Source organism: Aedes aegypti, chromosome 1 (genome assembly GCF_002204515.2).
Source record: "Aedes aegypti strain LVP_AGWG chromosome 1, AaegL5.0 Primary Assembly, whole genome shotgun sequence".
Taxonomy (NCBI): Eukaryota; Metazoa; Arthropoda; class Insecta; order Diptera; family Culicidae; genus Aedes; species Aedes aegypti.
Window position 1 is genome coordinate 151,049,459 of NC_035107.1, and position 17,677 is coordinate 151,067,135.

General features: G+C 38.4%; 1 protein-coding gene across 3 annotated transcripts in view; it reads left to right on the forward strand.

Annotated features, from left to right (window-relative positions):
* Window positions 1-17,677, forward strand: part of LOC23687751 (gamma-glutamyltranspeptidase 1) — a 698,533-nt gene that overhangs the window by 86,169 nt on the left and 594,687 nt on the right. For all 3 annotated transcript variants that reach the window (XM_021851045.1, XM_021851035.1, XM_021851054.1), the window contains exon 2: window positions 13,272-13,370. In XM_021851045.1, coding sequence (XP_021706737.1) covers window positions 13,272-13,370 — 99 coding nt within the window. The remainder of the gene's footprint in view (window positions 1-13,271; window positions 13,371-17,677) is intronic.

The window sequence follows — 17,677 nt, forward strand, 5'->3', positions numbered from 1 at the left end:
GCCATTTCAAAGTAGCAAAAACTGGGTCCACAAGGTTACCTAGATAGAAGTTCCCTCTACGAAAGTAGGGTTCTTGATCTAGCGCCACTTGGGCTGCACCATTTTGCATGAGTCTGCAAAGATTGAGCGTTGCCGTTCTTTTATGCTGAAGATTGATCTGAGCTAACCTAACCGTAGCCACTACCCAAACTAGGCAGGATTAAGCTTTTTGCAATCTCAGCACGAAAAAACCAGATCGGTATTTATTTCAAGTCGCCGAAGGCGAAAGAGTACAGAATACACTGTGTAAAACGCATAATGTGAATCCATATAGGTGATAATTTAAATTAAATGTCAACATATTCATAATCCCACCCTTATTAAGCCTCAGGATAGAGACTGAAGAAGGGCAGCCGATTATCTCGGAGAAACACAAGGTCACCTGCCTCATTGCTCCGGGTAGCACAGGAAGGACTCAATACTGTGGAGGGCGCCCTGGTACCCCACAGGCTCCGTTAGCGGTTAGGTTTTATTTAGACCCCCCTAACCATTCATTCCTAGGCACGGTACGCATCACACCATAAATTAGGGGTCACCTGTGAGGTGGACTTTTACCACCGGAACAGGCAGTCCGTAGTGTTAATTCTTAGCCAGTTGAAACCAGAGTCTATGAATGGAGAGTTGCGCAAAGAGAACTGGCAACAAGTTCCCCAATCACAAATCATTTAATTATTCTGGCCACCTATTTTACTGTGTGCGCTTTCCAGTGACTTCACTCAAATGCACTCTCAATTCGAATGTTTTTTTTTACAAAGTCGCAAAGAACGAAATTGAAATTGATCTCTGGTTTTGTAATTATAAAGTAATAACAATGAAATGTTTAGTAGAGAATTTCAACAAAACATACGACACACAAAATGAACTCAAAATTTTGATCTTTTTCGGTTTCCGCGCGACGAGCAACTGAAAAAAACAATGAATTTCTCTTAGCCGTTTGCTCTCTGGGAATAGACCGAAAACAGTCGCATCTGTAGCGTAAATCTGGGTTGAATAACTAATATATAGTTTTGAAACTATCCAATTTTGTATAGTTTATTAAATTTCAGTTGCATTTCAACTATGAACCGGAGTTCTATATTTCCACTGATGGAAGATTACTTACATTACATTACTGTAACAAGAAGCGGGTTTATTCTCAAATTATAGGCCCTAAAGAGCAATTATTTTGTTAAATCATCGTATTACACCGTAACTTAAACTGTAGCAATATTTTTTTTTATTTCTTCACGATAACAATACTTCTCTCGCCCATAAACGTGTTTGTTTATTTTGCTCGATAGGTTGACGATTTGACGGTTCAATAGGTAGACTTGGTTTCAGTCTTCGCGCAACTCTCCATTCATCGACTCTGGTTGAAACAACCGCTACCGACACTACGCGGCTATCTAGGCTGCTTGGGAAAAGGAGGTTAATATTGATGATTAACTCCTGACGTGCCCAAGCAGCCGATCAAATGTTTTGGCCCGTGTGCCAAACATAACATCAAAATCGACTCCAGTTTCGTGTGTATAATATTCCAACCCGTGTGTTAGAATTTTGCCTGTCCGTGTACAAGCTTAACCATGTGACTTCCAACCCGCGTGTTGGAAGATTTTCTCAGGCTCAATTTGACCAACCCTCGTGTTGGAAATTGATTTCTGTCTCTTGCTGTTCTGTTTTATTCCAACCCACGTGTTGAAATCCGTAAGTACGACCCTAGCGTCGGTTTTGCATATCCAATTCCGCAATTGGATATCTCACTCATCGACCCAAGCGTTGGACACTTATCACACCTAATTGATGAAAAGCTAAAAGTTATAATTGATTTACCTTTATGGAGCGAAAAATATCCCATCCGGTTCGAAGGACCAAAATGTTTGTTAATGTTTCTGAACTACGTGTTCTCTGGTTGACGGTTGCGCAAAAAAGTGAGAGAAACTAAATACAACATTATCATCGCCTACTAGATCACATTACCTAGTTTCGGCTAGTTAGTAGATATGTATTTCATAGAGTGCCAAATTCGCGAGTGTTTATGTTATACTCTGAGACGAGATCATTTATTTGTGTTTAACTTAAGATCGTGAAGCGATCAATCCCCAACAGCTATCGTACAGACGTACGACGGAAGCTCCGCCAATTTGAATACATTTATTGATGGAGCTAACCTCCTCAAAGAATTTACAAGTCGTAATCATATGGAGATGGCAGCAAAATTTTTAAAGACACGCTTGACTGGTAAGGCAAGACAAGGCCTACCTGAGGATGTAAAGACAATTGATGATATAATTACAGATGTCAAAGCACGCTGTACCGAAACTATCACAGCACAAAATATTATGGCCAAACTTAAAGCAAGTAGCTAAAAGAACGATCTAGAACAATTTTGCACGGATGTTGATTCACTAACCACTCAGCTCCAAAACATATATGTGTCCCAAAAAATACCGACAGAAATTGCTAAATCAATGGCTGCTAAAGCAGGTATTGATACATTGATAAACGGTATCAAAAATACTAAAATAATCCTGAAAGCTGGCAATTACTCGTCAGTAAGAGAAGCCATTCAAAAGGTGAACGAGAACATTACACAAGAGGCGTGCGTAAAACAAATATTCCACATGGTTGGTCAAAAGTTTACCAACAGGAATCGTCAGTATTTTAATGTTCAACGCGGAAACTATCGTGGGAGATATGTAAACCGCAATACAAGATTCAAGACAAATTTCAAGATCACCTCGTAATTTCACCTAGATGCCAAGTGATCAAACAAATATTCATTCCTGAGATAAAAGAAGGCAGTGTAGTTATAGCCGATCAAATAAAACCTGGAGTATTCATCGGAAATTCAGTAATTAACAACCAGATTCAGTTCATCAATGTACTCAATGTAAATAGCAGTACAAGAACTATCCCACCTACATTTAAACCCAAAATAGTACCGCTCAAAGATTACCTATTAGTTAATCCGTATAAACAAAAAGAAACTTCGACAAGAAGCCATCAACTAATTGATGAGCTAAATCTGGCGACTATACCAGATGAAGGAATTAAAAGCAAATTGAAACAACTTTGTCTGGATTTTAATGATATTTTTGCCCTGAACGATGAACCGTTATCGGTAAATAATTTTTACAAGGAAACCTTAAAGCTAAATTCGGATAGCCCCACTTATATCAAGAATTATCGCATATCAGAAGCTCATAAAGCAGAAATGGATAAACAAGTGCGAAAAATGGTCGATGATAAAATAGTCAGACCATCAATATCTACTTTCAATTCGCCAATTCTGATAGTACCCAAGAAATCCAACAACGACGAGAAAAAATGGCGACTAGTAGTGGATTTCCGCCAACTTAATAAAACCATTATTGCAGACAAATTCCCATTACCAAGGATCGACGAGATGTTAGACAACCTTGGACGGGTAAAGTACTTTACAACTCTTGATCTTGCATCTGGTTTTCACCAGATCGAGTTGAACGAAAATTCTATACACTACACAGCTTTCTCGAGCTCTTCCGGACATTATGAATTCAATCGTCTTCCCTTTGGACTTAATGTTTCTCCCAACAGTTTCCAGAGGATGATGACGATTGCTCTCAGTGGGTTACCCCCTAAGTGTGCCTTCTTGTACATCGATGACATCCTTGTAGTCGGATGCTCGGTAAATCACCATTTTAAAAACCTAGAAACAGTTTTTAAACGATTAAGGCAATATAATCTGAAACTGAATCCAGCAAAATGCAATTTTTTCAAACATGATGTTACCTATTTAGGACATCATATTTCAGAGAAAGGCATTTTACCAGATCCATCAAAATATAACGTGATTAAAAACTTTCCAATTCCCAAAACCTCAGATGAAGTTAGAAGATTTGTTGCGTTCTGTAACTATTACAGACGCTTTATTCCCAAATTTGCTGATATAGCACACCCACTTAATAAACTTTTGAGGAAAAATGCAGTATTCGAATGGAACGAAAAGTGCAAAACAGCCTTTGAAACGTTGAAAAGGAAATTAATTTCACCTCCAGTTCTAAGATTTCCTGACTTCAAGAAAAGCTTTGTCTTAATTACAGATGCATCGAAAGTAGCATGTGGTGCAATCCTTGCCCAAAGTTATGATAACGTTGATTTACCTATTGCATTTGCAAGTAAAGCATTTACTGAAGGTGAATCAAGTAAATCTACAATTGAACAAGAATTGACAGCCATCCACTGGGCAGTGTTACATTTTCGACCCTACCTAATAGGAAGAAGATTCACAATTAAAACAGATCATAGACCTCTAGTCTATTTGTTTTCAATGAAGAACCCTACTTCAAAACTAACTCGTATGAGATTAGAACTGGAAGAATTTGATTATGATATCAAATATGTACAAGGTAAAACAAACGTGGGAGCAGACGCTCTCTCTCACGAATCCAACTCGATTCAGACATACACAAAAACATGACAGTGCTCAAAGTTACCACTAGAGCCATGTCCAAGAAAACGGAAACACAACCGAGTGTACAACACAATACTGTGAAACAAAATAGCAATGAGACTGATCACCTCAATGCGTTTGAGTCACTCAACAACACCGAAATTTATGACCTACCAAAACTATATATACCTAGAGCGCTATAAAAATAAATCGTATATATACCAAATATTGAACAAAAATTTTAAAAAGGTCGTGACACGAGAGTCAAGTACCCAATCTAACAAATATGTTCGAACAAATAGAGAAATGGGCAAAAGAATTGAATGTTGAAAAAATAGCTCTAGCGCTATCTAGTACAATATTCGAATTTATTAGTGTACACGAATTCAAAAATCAAGCCAATGAAATGCTTCAAAAACTACAAATACTGCTGTATATACCGCAGCAAGACATACAAGATACAAATATTATAACAAAAATTATTGCTGAAAACCATGAATCTGCATTTGGCGGACATGTCGGCATAAACAGACTATATCGTAAACTGAAAACAATGTACAAATGGCCTAATATGAAAGCCACTATTACAAATTATGTTAATCAATGCATCACATGTAAACAACATAAGCACACAATTAGAACTAACGAAAATTTTATGCATACACCTACTCCGCTAACATCATTCGAATCAAAAGCCATGGATACCATTGGACCTTTTCCAAAGTCTGATTCAGATAACAGATACGCCTTGACAATTCAATGTGATTTGTCTAAATACGTCATAGTAAAACCGATCAAAGATAAGCAAGCATCCACAATTGCTAAAGCATTTATTGAAAATTGCATTTTGATATACGGAACACCTTCGATCATACGAACAGATCAAGGAACCGAGTACAAAAATGAAATATTCAATAAAATCTCTGAAATGTTGCAATATACACATATTTTTTCAACTCCATACCATCCCCAAACTATCGGAAACTTAGAACGGATTCATCGCTGTTTAAATGAATATTTGAGGCAGTTCGTTAATGAATCTCAGACCGACTGCGATGAATGGATTCTTACAATGCTTTTTGTTATAATACCACACCATGCACAGATATCCCTTATACACCATATGAACTTGTTTTTGGAAAAATGGCAACGTTACCCAATAACTTAAAGAATCCAACACGTATAGAACCAATTTATAACTATGATCAATATTATGCAGAATTAAAATATAAATTACAAGCAACTGCAATTAGAACTCAAAATATCATTGACAAGGTTAAGAATAATCGAAATACAAAACAACAAGTCACAGCAAAACCAATAAACATTGAAATAGATGATCTCGTAATGCTAGAAAACCTAAATAGAAATAAACTTGACAAAGTATATAAAGGACCATATAAAGTAATCAATATAACACATCCAAATATAACAATACTGGATGAAGCAACGAATATTCAGCATACAGTTCATAAGAACAGAGTAATTAAAATTTAATTCATTTCTAGGCTAAGTGTATAATGTAACGTAATGGCGAAATTAAAAGTTTATATTATTAGCATTTAAATTACTTGTGAAACATAAAGCCAGAGAGACATAAACTTTTTCAAGACTGGTTACACCACTCTTCCTTCAGGGGGGAGGTGTAGCATTCATATTCAATCTCACAGCATAAAACTAAACCCTATCACATCACATAGTCACATTCCAGAACTTTCCACAACTTTCTCTTTATTGCATAATTGAGCGACGACCTTCAAACGTTGCAGTTCTTTTCTGCTTTCTTTTTATTGTTGTCATAATAGACCATTAAAGCAAAACACCCCGCAAAAGCAAAAGCAAAGCACCGACAACCTTGACCATTTTCTTAATGATGATGCAAGCGCAACTCAACAGCTGCGCGACACATTGACACGCTTAACCCTGACGACCGACGCATCACGCTGGCTCTGTGTTTTAGTTATACCTACCCTTTTTGTAAACTAGTAAAACAGTCAAGCACCAGAAATACATGATTCATTCTGAAACGCATCGTACTTCGTGTAAGTTCTTTTTTGGTCACAAAGCCTTCTCCGGCACCATGCCATGATTCTCTTTCTCCTTTGGACCACTGACCCGGTAAGACGTGGAAGCATCATCGTGCTGTAAGTATCGGCATCGTTGGGCAATCCTCTTTTGGATTATAATGGCAAAATTCCGCAGTCCATTTTGAGAACATGTCCATCAGAACAAGCAAATGTGTGTTTCCGGTTTTGCTACGCGGGAAGGACTGGATAAAGTCCATTGAAAGGATCTGAAAAGGTTTTGTGGTGAGGCGCTATTTTCCCATTTCGGGGTGCTGTGAAACGTTCGCCGGTTTAAATTCTTTGCACTGTTGACAGCTTTGAACATATTTCTTGGCCGACTGAGCCATGTTGGGCCAGAAATATCTTTGTCTCAGCTTGTCCAAGAACTTCTCATACCCTATGTGAAATGCGGATTCGTGCTCTTTTTCGAGAATTTCCTTTCGAAGCGCCTCGGGTATGCAGAGTTTCCACTCATACCGATAATCGAAAACATCGGTTTTCGTCGGTACAAATTTGTATAATTTGTCAGATACGATCCGGTAATCTAGGCTTTCTTCGGGATTTGCCTTAACTTTATTGAGTAAATCTTGATACCAGTCGTTCACCGTGATTTCTAACACCTCGACTGCTCGAGAGAGGGCATCAGGGATGATATTGTCGCTGCCTCTCCTGTGTTTGATATCGAAGTCATACCCTTGCAAGTCAATGCTCCACCTACTCAGACGGGATGACATCTTCCACCTCCCGTTCATAATATAAGTTAGTGCGGAAGCATTGGTCAACACGGTGAAATGCATCCCCTCGATATATGGTCGAAATTTTTCGATGGCTGAGAGTACCGCCAGGCCCTCTTTCTCGGTCGCTGCGTATGATTGCTGAGCGGGAGTCAGTTTTTGCTAGAAATACGAAATCACTTTCTCATCATCATCGTGCTCTTGGGACAGCACGGCAGCTATCGCATTATCGCTAGCATCTGTCTGTATTTGGAAAGGTAAGCTGAAATTCGGATTGCTCAAAATTGGGACTGAGATCAAACTCTCCTTCAAACGAATAAACGGCTTTATCATTCCATATCAGACACTTGGGTTTCTTTTTGAGCAGATTGGTGAGAGGGGCGCTAATCTCACTAGAAGAGGCAATAAATCGCCTGTAATAGTTTGCCATGCCTAAAAATCGGCGCAAGGCACGAATCGAGCTTGGACGTTCATAATTTAGTATGGCGTCGATCCTGTCTTGGTTCGGGCGAATTCCCTCAGGTGTTAATATGTACCCCAAATAGGGTAATTCAGTCACGGAAAATTTGGATTTTTGAAGGTTGATGGATAAATTTGCAGCCTGTAGCCTCCTGGCTACTTCACGAAGAGTGTGCCCACCTTTACACTCTTCGTGAAGTAGCCAATGTGTCGCTTACCACGACGATATCGTCGCTTTTCCACTACAGTTACTACAGTTACAGAAAAAATACCTAAAATTGATTCGCGCGCAACTATTTAGTACGCTTTTTATCAAATTAATTACTCTAAACGACGTTCGCGCACTAGTAGAAGCACAGCTCTCTCAGTGATCTCTGCAAAAAGTGTGTCTCGCACTACACAGATCAAATACCCTACCTATTCACCAATCCGAGCAAATAAAGGTTATTTTTTTAGCTATTACAAATCTGCTCCCTAAGTAATCTCACTCCCGATGAACTTCTGATCAGTATCGCTTTTCTTTAAGGCCGCACGGGACGTCATCATAATCACCCTATCCATTTGAAGAAGCAAATCCCAAGAACCACTCCATATATCGACGTGAAAATGTATCACTATGGTTTTACATATGTAGTGCACAATCCAATAAATTTTCAGCTCCATCGGTTCACTAAAACTCGAGATTTGCTTCCGCAAAGTTTTGATGATAATTGTTAGAGTGAGACAAAAGATAGGGAAAATAACACGGTCTCCCGTGTCCCCTTAAGCTGGGCGCCAATTGTTAAATTCTCACAGGGTTTAACCCGAGACTGTCGCTGGGGACGAGATCTTACAGGCCTAGCCACCAGGGTTCCCAAACTCTTCTTTTCAGGGTCGGCTCTTAGCACTGATCAAAAGTTCAACAATCACTTTTTTTTCAACAATTTATTAACTTACAGTGTGTCTGGTGTGGGTGTGTAAAGGAGCCGGCCGGCACTGGAGAGGCGATCGGGCGGATCTGGCGGGCGAACTGTGATGGGATGGTTAGTGATTCACTGGGCTTTTGATGATGCGATCCTGGGCCTGGGGTACACTGTTGGTAGGATGTTCCCACGTGGCTTAGCAGGCCGATAAGGGAACGACGGGTTTCGTGGGTCCAACTAGCGTATCCACGTGCTTGCATATACCAGCCACGGAATGTGAGTGAATTATGGGTTTAACAACCACTCCCACTTCTAGCCGAAGCTTTAATGGGTCCTGATGGGAGTGGCGTAGGGGTAGGGAGCTATTAGGGTTATGCTAGGCCGCTTTATTAGGTTAATTTACCTGACTTGGTAGTCCTTGGCGACGCCTCACCTTTCCCACTTCTCTTCAAACCCCTTCAGGGTCTTTTTAACTAATTATGAATAACTTTTAACTGTACTTCACCAAATATTTCTTCACGTCTGAACTGCTTGATGTCGAACAGTAATACCCTAATTTTCTCTCAACCTCATCTTCGCTCGGAGTTGGGTCCTAGGGTAAAGTACCCAAAACGGTAGGGGAAGACGGGGTAAGACCGCCCGCCTAAGCCATCTAATTCATATGTCAAAATCAAGAATCAATAAATCCTTTTTCGATGCAGCATATCGTTTTTTGAAGCCTTGGGCATGATCAAAAAATATCACAGGTGTTGTATTTGTGAAAATTTATTTATTTCGTGAAGGTTGAAAAAGTGATTTCTTATCACGATAATTTTTAGCGACGGGGTAAAACCGCCCACCCACGGGGTAAAAGCGACCACCTCGATTTTCGTTCACAATTTTGCGAAAAAATATATCAGTTTCCTGTTATTCTAAAAAGTATATTGTTTTATGAATTCTACGTTGATTAATGTGGATTTTGAATCATTTTTAGGGTTAATTAGTTCAAAAAATCAGATATATACTTATCATTACCTTAAGACACCCATATTTTTCAAAAATATGCGAATTTAGTTTGTATTTTTAACAACATTGATTTTTTTTTCTTGAATAGTAATGTACAACGTAGTTACAACTTCTAAAATGGTTTAGACGCTATGTTTGGTATAAATTAGGGATGGCGGACTTACCCCATCGACAGTGGTCGGTTTTACCCCGCTTGTGCAATTTCCACAAGTAGAGCCTTATTTCAAAGCTAAATATTTACAATTAATATTTCACTTCACTGAAGCATATTTCACATTTATGTTAAAGCATGGACGGGTAATTTGTTATGTTTTGACAAAAAAATCCCTTCCGAAATCCTTAAGTGAGCATCTGTTAAAATTAGATCAAATTCAGTATCTTCGAGCAAAAACTTTGTTTTTGATATTTGTTATGAAAAAAATAATGTTGGTATCACCCTAAATGCTTTGGAATGTCCAAAATCTTGTGTTTATGCAAAGTGCTTGGTGAACTTTCAAGAAAAGCGCCATTTTCATGCCAAACTGAAGGTGGTCCGTCTTACCCCGGCGGGCGCTCTTACCCCGTCTTCCCCTAACAATTGAGCTGTCGCATGCCTACTTTTGGTGCTTAAACGTTGGGGTCCCATATTACGGGTTTACCGGTGGCCATTCCGGTGCTCCAAAAGGACCAGAATCACCATCCATTCATTTTTTTTCGTTAAAAATCAGCTGATTTCATATTGCAAATTCACTTTATCGAAAGTTGCAATTTCGAAACACCCATTTTGATTCCGGAATAACTCCGGAACCAGGTGACCAATCCTAAAATTCTGTCCAAGCCCTCAAACTAGAAGGATATCCGCTTCTTGTGTCAAAATTTGGTTTAAAAATGTCAAAAAAACCAAAAAAGTTACAGCCCAAAACGTGTTTTTCCAACACTCGTTCCAACAGTGTTGGTAATGGAAGGGTTAAAAAAAAACCTTCTACGAACGAGATAAAATCATTTATTCATGGATGCATTATTTTTTTTATATATAAAGTATCATTTCAAACATTACATTCATTTCTTATATCTAGGTGTTCTGTGTTATTAGACAACACTATCATCCTAATTTGGTAAAACAAATTTAAGATTTTATAAACATTTTGTTAACAACATATTTCATTTCATTTGCCGCAGCAGTTCAGATTTTTTACAGATTTTGAGTTGATTTCACCTGCTTATAAGAGAAAAAAAACACGTTTTCAATTTACTTAAGCTAACTTAACCTAAATATGTAATGGATGCATTATAATAAACGTTAACTTACGGCTTAGTAAATATGGATGAACCTGTGCAATCAGCGAATTGTGCGAAACAGCTAGAAACATTTTTTTTCTGTTTGTTGTTACTCATGACCGTCATGTTAAAATATATTTATCTTCTTCTTCTTCTTGGCATTAACGTCCTCACTGGGACAGAGCCGCTTAGCTTAGTGTTCTTATGAGCACTTCCACACTTATTAACTGATAGCTTTCTTTGCCAAAGTTGTAATTTTCGAATTCGTATATCGTGACCAAGTTAATCCTCTTCGCAGGAACAAAGTGAGAATTATTGTGTGACGAGAGTGGACAAAGTTGCTGCCCTCGCGGGTTTATACCGACGATTCTACCCCATTACCCCGAATCCCATTTCCCCGAATGCCAACTCCCCGAATTCCACTACCCCGAATGCACCATTACCCCGAATTCCATCACCCCGAATGCTATTTCCCCGAATTTAAAATTATGTTGACATGATGACATTGATGACATTTCCTAATGATATTCTAATTCGGGGTAATGTCATTCGGGGTTATGGCTCGTTCGGGGTTTTGGATTTCGGGGTAATGGCATTCGGGCTAATGGCATTCGGGGTAATGGTATTCGGGCTACTGGGGTAGAATCTATACCGACAGTGATTGTGCCAATTTGTCAGCCCTGGGATACAGTGGATAACGTATCGACGAAGCCGCTTACCCCCGTTCCAACAGTGTTGGTAATGGAAGGGTTAAAAAAAAACCTTCTACGAACGAGATAAAATCATTTATTCATGGATGCATTATTTTTTTTATATATAAAGTATCATTTCAAACATTACATTCATTTCTTATATCTAGGTGTTCTGTGTTATTAGACAACACTATCATCCTAATTTGGTAAAACAAATTTAAGATTTTATAAACATTTTGTTAACAACATATTTCATTTCATTTGCCGCAGCAGTTCAGATTTTTTACAGATTTTGAGTTGATTTCACCTGCTTATAAGAGAAAAAAAACACGTTTTCAATTTACTTAAGCTAACTTAACCTAAATATGTAATGGATGCATTATAATAAACGTTAACTTACGGCTTAGTAAATATGGATGAACCTGTGCAATCAGCGAATTGTGCGAAACAGCTAGAAACATTTTTTTTCTGTTTGTTGTTACTCATGACCGTCATGTTAAAATATATTTATCTTCTTCTTCTTCTTGGCATTAACGTCCTCACTGGGACAGAGCCGCTTAGCTTAGTGTTCTTATGAGCACTTCCACACTTATTAACTGATAGCTTTCTTTGCCAAAGTTGTAATTTTCGAATTCGTATATCGTGACCAAGTTAATCCTCTTCGCAGGAACAAAGTGAGAATTATTGTGTGACGAGAGTGGACAAAGTTGCTGCCCTCGCGGGTTTATACCGACGATTCTACCCCATTACCCCGAATCCCATTTCCCCGAATGCCAACTCCCCGAATTCCACTACCCCGAATGCACCATTACCCCGAATTCCATCACCCCGAATGCTATTTCCCCGAATTTAAAATTATGTTGACATGATGACATTGATGACATTTCCTAATGATATTCTAATTCGGGGTAATGTCATTCGGGGTTATGGCTCGTTCGGGGTTTTGGATTTCGGGGTAATGGCATTCGGGCTAATGGCATTCGGGGTAATGGTATTCGGGCTACTGGGGTAGAATCTATACCGACAGTGATTGTGCCAATTTGTCAGCCCTGGGATACAGTGGATAACGTATCGACGAAGCCGCTTACCACCCCTCGGCCGTGCGCGACGAAAGGCCGTTCGCTACCCCTCGCCCGTCTAGAAGTGCGAAGTGCGCCCGGTGCTCAGAGTCGACATCGAAGTGAAAAATTCAGCGGATCATCTCGAGATGTCCGAACATTGATTCGTCAGACAAGACCCCCAGCAGTTGGCGAACGACAAATGACCCGCCAACCGGCGCCAGGTGTATTGCAAAACCATTACTATTAACCCTATTTCCCTTTCCTTGAAATTGAATAAATCTAACAATTGAATTCATATTTTAAATAATCTTTAGAGTGTAATTATTTATTTTGCTACGATTCCCTTATTTTCTATCTTTTGTTGAATTCCATTTTGCTGAATTAGTGTGGGAAGTGAGTCCGCCCAGAAGATAAACGATTCTCCCGGATAGACCCTGAGAGGGCTTAAATGTAAATAATATTGTAAATTCCTTAGTGTTAATTTTTTATTAGTGTATTTTTTTTTAATTTGAACTTTTTTCTTAGCTTTAATTTGAATTGCAAATGTGTGAATTAGATATTTATTTGTCTTACAATGCACTCAAATAGTTTTTGTACTATTTGATTATATTTCTCAATTAAATACGTAATTATCTTGTCTTTCAGGAAATCGTATACGGGGTACTTGTTCACTACTGAAATATTCCAGAAGAAGCAACTAAACATTAAGGAAACGCAGAAACATTACAAGTCTAATTTATTACGGTAAGTACAAGGAAAAAGAAAAATAGTCACGGTCGGAATTACTAAAGTTTATGCATCAATGAGTAGGGTAGATGTACCAATAGTGGAGGTACTAAGCACTATTGAACTTCATTTGACCGCTTAAATTCAAGAAGCGCAATTAATATACGTGTTAATGTTGTAACGGGAAGTAACGACCATTGACTTAATGAGAAAAAATATTTCATCGCAGTAATCCACGGCATGTCAGTGAAAAATAATACCTCCACTATTGGTACAATGTTCCTTTAGTTGCGGTATATTTTTAATTTGTGTTCCTATAGTTGCGGTATCCGTGGTTTTCTTATGGGATCCTCCACTATAGGAACACTTTACCGCAACTATTGGTACAAGCAAGAACAGTTTTAGCAATTTTAGTGATATTTCATCAGTTTTAAAGCAATTTGAACGCTCTTTTCAACTATTCCGTGTATTAACAAGCCAATTCGTCGGCTGGCAGTGTCGGTTGTGTGGCAAATGTAATAAAATCAGTGAAAACGGCGCTACCACAACTATAGGAACACCCACAACTAAGGGAACACTTACCCTATACTGCTTCGCGTCGAAAAATGTTTTTCTTTGACGCGTCGCGACTCGCTTCGCTATAGTGCTCTTGCTGTGTGCATTATGCGCACTATTGAGAATCGACTTGTGACGCGGCGAAGTTGGTCAAAAATCAAACTTTATGTTGAAGAGCTAGTCCGCTAAGATCACGCAGACCCCAGCGAGGCTAGCCCGTCCACATCCGATTGCAAATCATAAAGGAATACAATACAGAAGATGTATCCTTCAACTAGACATCTATACTTATACCTCAATCAGCAGCTGCAACTCTTTTTATTCAAACCAGATATTCATTTACAATTCATCATTCTACACAAATATCATACCTCTCTCAACGAATCTGCCACACTTTTACCTACGGTGGGACGGACCTGGTGTAGTGGTTAGAACACACGCCTCTCACGCCGAGGACCTGGGATCGAATCCCATCCCCGAGATAGTCACCAAAAATTTCAGTGACGACTTCCTTCGGAAGGGAAGTAAAGCCGTTGGTCCCGAGATGAACTAGCCCAGGGCTAAAAATCTCGTTGATAAAGATAGAAAAAAAAACTTCTACCTACGATGACGCATGCTTCTCAAAAGACGTTTCTATTACCTGAGGTGCGACACTACCTGGATTCCAACACTCCTCCTTAGGGTCGCAACCTCTACTCACGATCGTCTTATCAAGTCTCGAAACTTCTCCTCATTTCGAACCTCGTACATCCTCCGTCTTCCATCCAAGCTCCTCCTGACTTCGATCGTTTCACACGAGCTCCTTTGACCGGGCAGCGTATCATAAAGACCGGTACAATACAGTAGATGTATCCTTCAACTAGACAACTACTGAGTGATACCTCAATCAGCAGTTGCAACTATTTTTATTCTGTTTATTTCGTCAATCATTTTTAGACTACTAGAATTTGGTCCGGGGCATACTTAGATCAATCATTTCACAGTGCTCATTGTAAACAGACATCATTTGATTTAGAGGACTAAATTTAGCGTAGTTTGTACGATAACGATCTAAAGTAAACAAATTTCAATGACGCAATTGTCGGTTAGGAGCATAAAAGTTTAATTTGGATAATAGCTCAGTTGAGTCAATACGTTGTGAAACGATATCGTTAACAAATGCGACCATGGCATATTCCCGTCGCTGTTTAACGTCTGAATGTTTACCGGGTACCCCCGGTGGTTTGACCACATTTAATCTGTACACTTTTTAATTTGTACCCCGCTAATTTGCACATCGTTCAGATCAAAAATGGTTCAAACGTCATTAAGCTCAGGGAACGGAGTAAAGTGAAATGAAACGCCGTGGAACGAATGCAGAATCAAAACAAAACAGTGAAAGAGGTAACCAGAAACACGATTCTAGGATGACTAGATGTTCAAATTAAGAGGACTGCCGAATGGAACCCCGATGGTTTGCATGAGGTACCGTTCAAATTAGTGGGGGTGCACGGTATCAACATGCATCGTGCTTTATATGACGGAGTAGGAAATACAGTCCATCCTAATTTGCGTAGTGCGTATAGTTAAAACTGCTTTTGAATCGACTCTATTCTTTCTTCATGTGATTTCAAATATGGGGACCAGACAACACTACAATACTCTAATATGGAACTCACATAAGCAATGTAAAGAGTTTTGATCGTATAAGGGTCTTGAAAATGATATCCGAAACGTTTTATGAAGTTAAGAATATGCCCGCTTTATGAGTTATTGTGTTGTAATGTTCAACGAACGTTAATTTCGGAATCCAAAATAACTCCTAGATCTCTATTTTTATCACATTTTTTAACATGTTGGTTTCCTAACCTTATTATTAAATTCGGAGTGTTTCGTTTTCTGCTATAAGTTATTAGATTACATTTTTCAACATTCAACTTCAATAAACTTTTAAAACACCAGATATTAAATAGAAGTAAGGTTCAGCAACAATTATCAAGACCCATATACTATTAAACTATTGTATACTACATATGTAAGACCAATTCTGGAATACTGTCACCTAGTATGGAACCCGTATCATGTCGTACACGAAGAACGCATAGAATCAGTACAGAAGCAATTCCTTTTATACGCCCTCCGGAAATGGAATTGGACTGTACTGCCACTTCCGTCGTATGAAGCACGCTGCATGCTCATCAACTTGGAAACACTTAAGCAACGCCGGGAATTCGCAATGTTTCTCTTTATAAACAACATTATTTCGAACCGTGTAGACTCTGTTGCACTTCTTTCTCAACTAAACTTCTACACACCCTCTCGCATTTAAGAACAAGAAAATTATTTTCAGAAAAATCATGCAGAACGCATTATGCTCAGAACGGACCAATAAACCGTATGATGCGTCAGTATAATGTACATTGCGAATTCATTGGCATAACTATGTCTAAAAAGCAGCTTAAAACACGACTAAAGAACAATAGAAGTAATCCATAGCATGTAAGAAAGTATTGTAATTATTGTATGTAGTCTACCTATGCTTGACGAAATAAATAAATAAATAAATAAATGAATAGAAGTAATTCATTATGAAATGTTTAATAATCGTCATCTTTCATGATTTCTAAAAACAATTTCATGTCATTTGCATACATAAGAATCCGTAGTTATTTTAAGAATAACAGATACGTCGTTAACATATAGAATAAAAAGGAGAGGTCCTAAGTGTGGAGCCTTGAGGAACACCCGATGTGACTTGAATTGGTTTGGATTTTTTGTCATTAAATCTTACTATTTGCTGCCGGTCAGTTAGATATGATGCAATCCATTTGAGCAGCATTTTCTCAATATCTATTTTACTCAGTTTGAAAATTAACATAGAAATATCAAGTCTATCAAATGCTTTACTTCAATCAGAGTAGAGAGCCTCGACGTGGTTACCTTTATCCATTGCCAATCAACAACTCTAGGAGGTTTGTAGTAGTTGAACGGCCTTTAAAGAAGCCATGTTGTGAATTTGTTATTCTGTGTTTAATTTGACCAAAAATACGACTTTTTCCATTCCTTTGGGAATTCACCAGATTCAAGTGACATATTGAAGAGCCGGAATAGTGGAGTTGTAAGTTCAACCGCTAAATTTTTCATAAATACTGGTGGGATTTCATCTGGTCCTGATCCTTTTATAGCATCTAAATCATTCAGAGCTGTCGTAATGTCTTGAACATGAATTTGATTTACTCCAACATCCCTTGATATCTCTGGAAGGTATGAAAAATATCCAAAATCACGATCATTATCAGAGAAATTCGTGTAAGTTTTTTAGAAAAAAGTGGCAAAAAGGTCTGAGTTATTTCCTTCTTTGTCGTCTAATGTCATTTTTGATGGGAAATTGTTTGAATTAATCTTTGATTTGACATAGTTAAAGAAATTCTTTGGACATGACTGAGAAGGTCTGAGTTATTTCCTTCTTTGTCGTCTAATGTCATTTTTGATGGGAAATTGTTTGAATTAATCTTTGATTTGACATAGTTAAAGAAATTCTTTGGACATGACTTGACTTCATTTTCGGTTTTTATGTTATAATCCATAGTTTCCCAAACTGTGGGTCGCGACCACCTGGGGGGTCGTGAGCCAGCCTTTGGTGGGTCGCGAAAAAAATCCAATATATGAATTGAATTCCAGAGTTTTTTATGTTTCCTAAAATTTTGGCCACTTGTTGCAACTTATTTATCATATTATTACTAAAACAGTTTCTTCCGGTGATCAGTTGGAACTATCAATACTATTCTAAA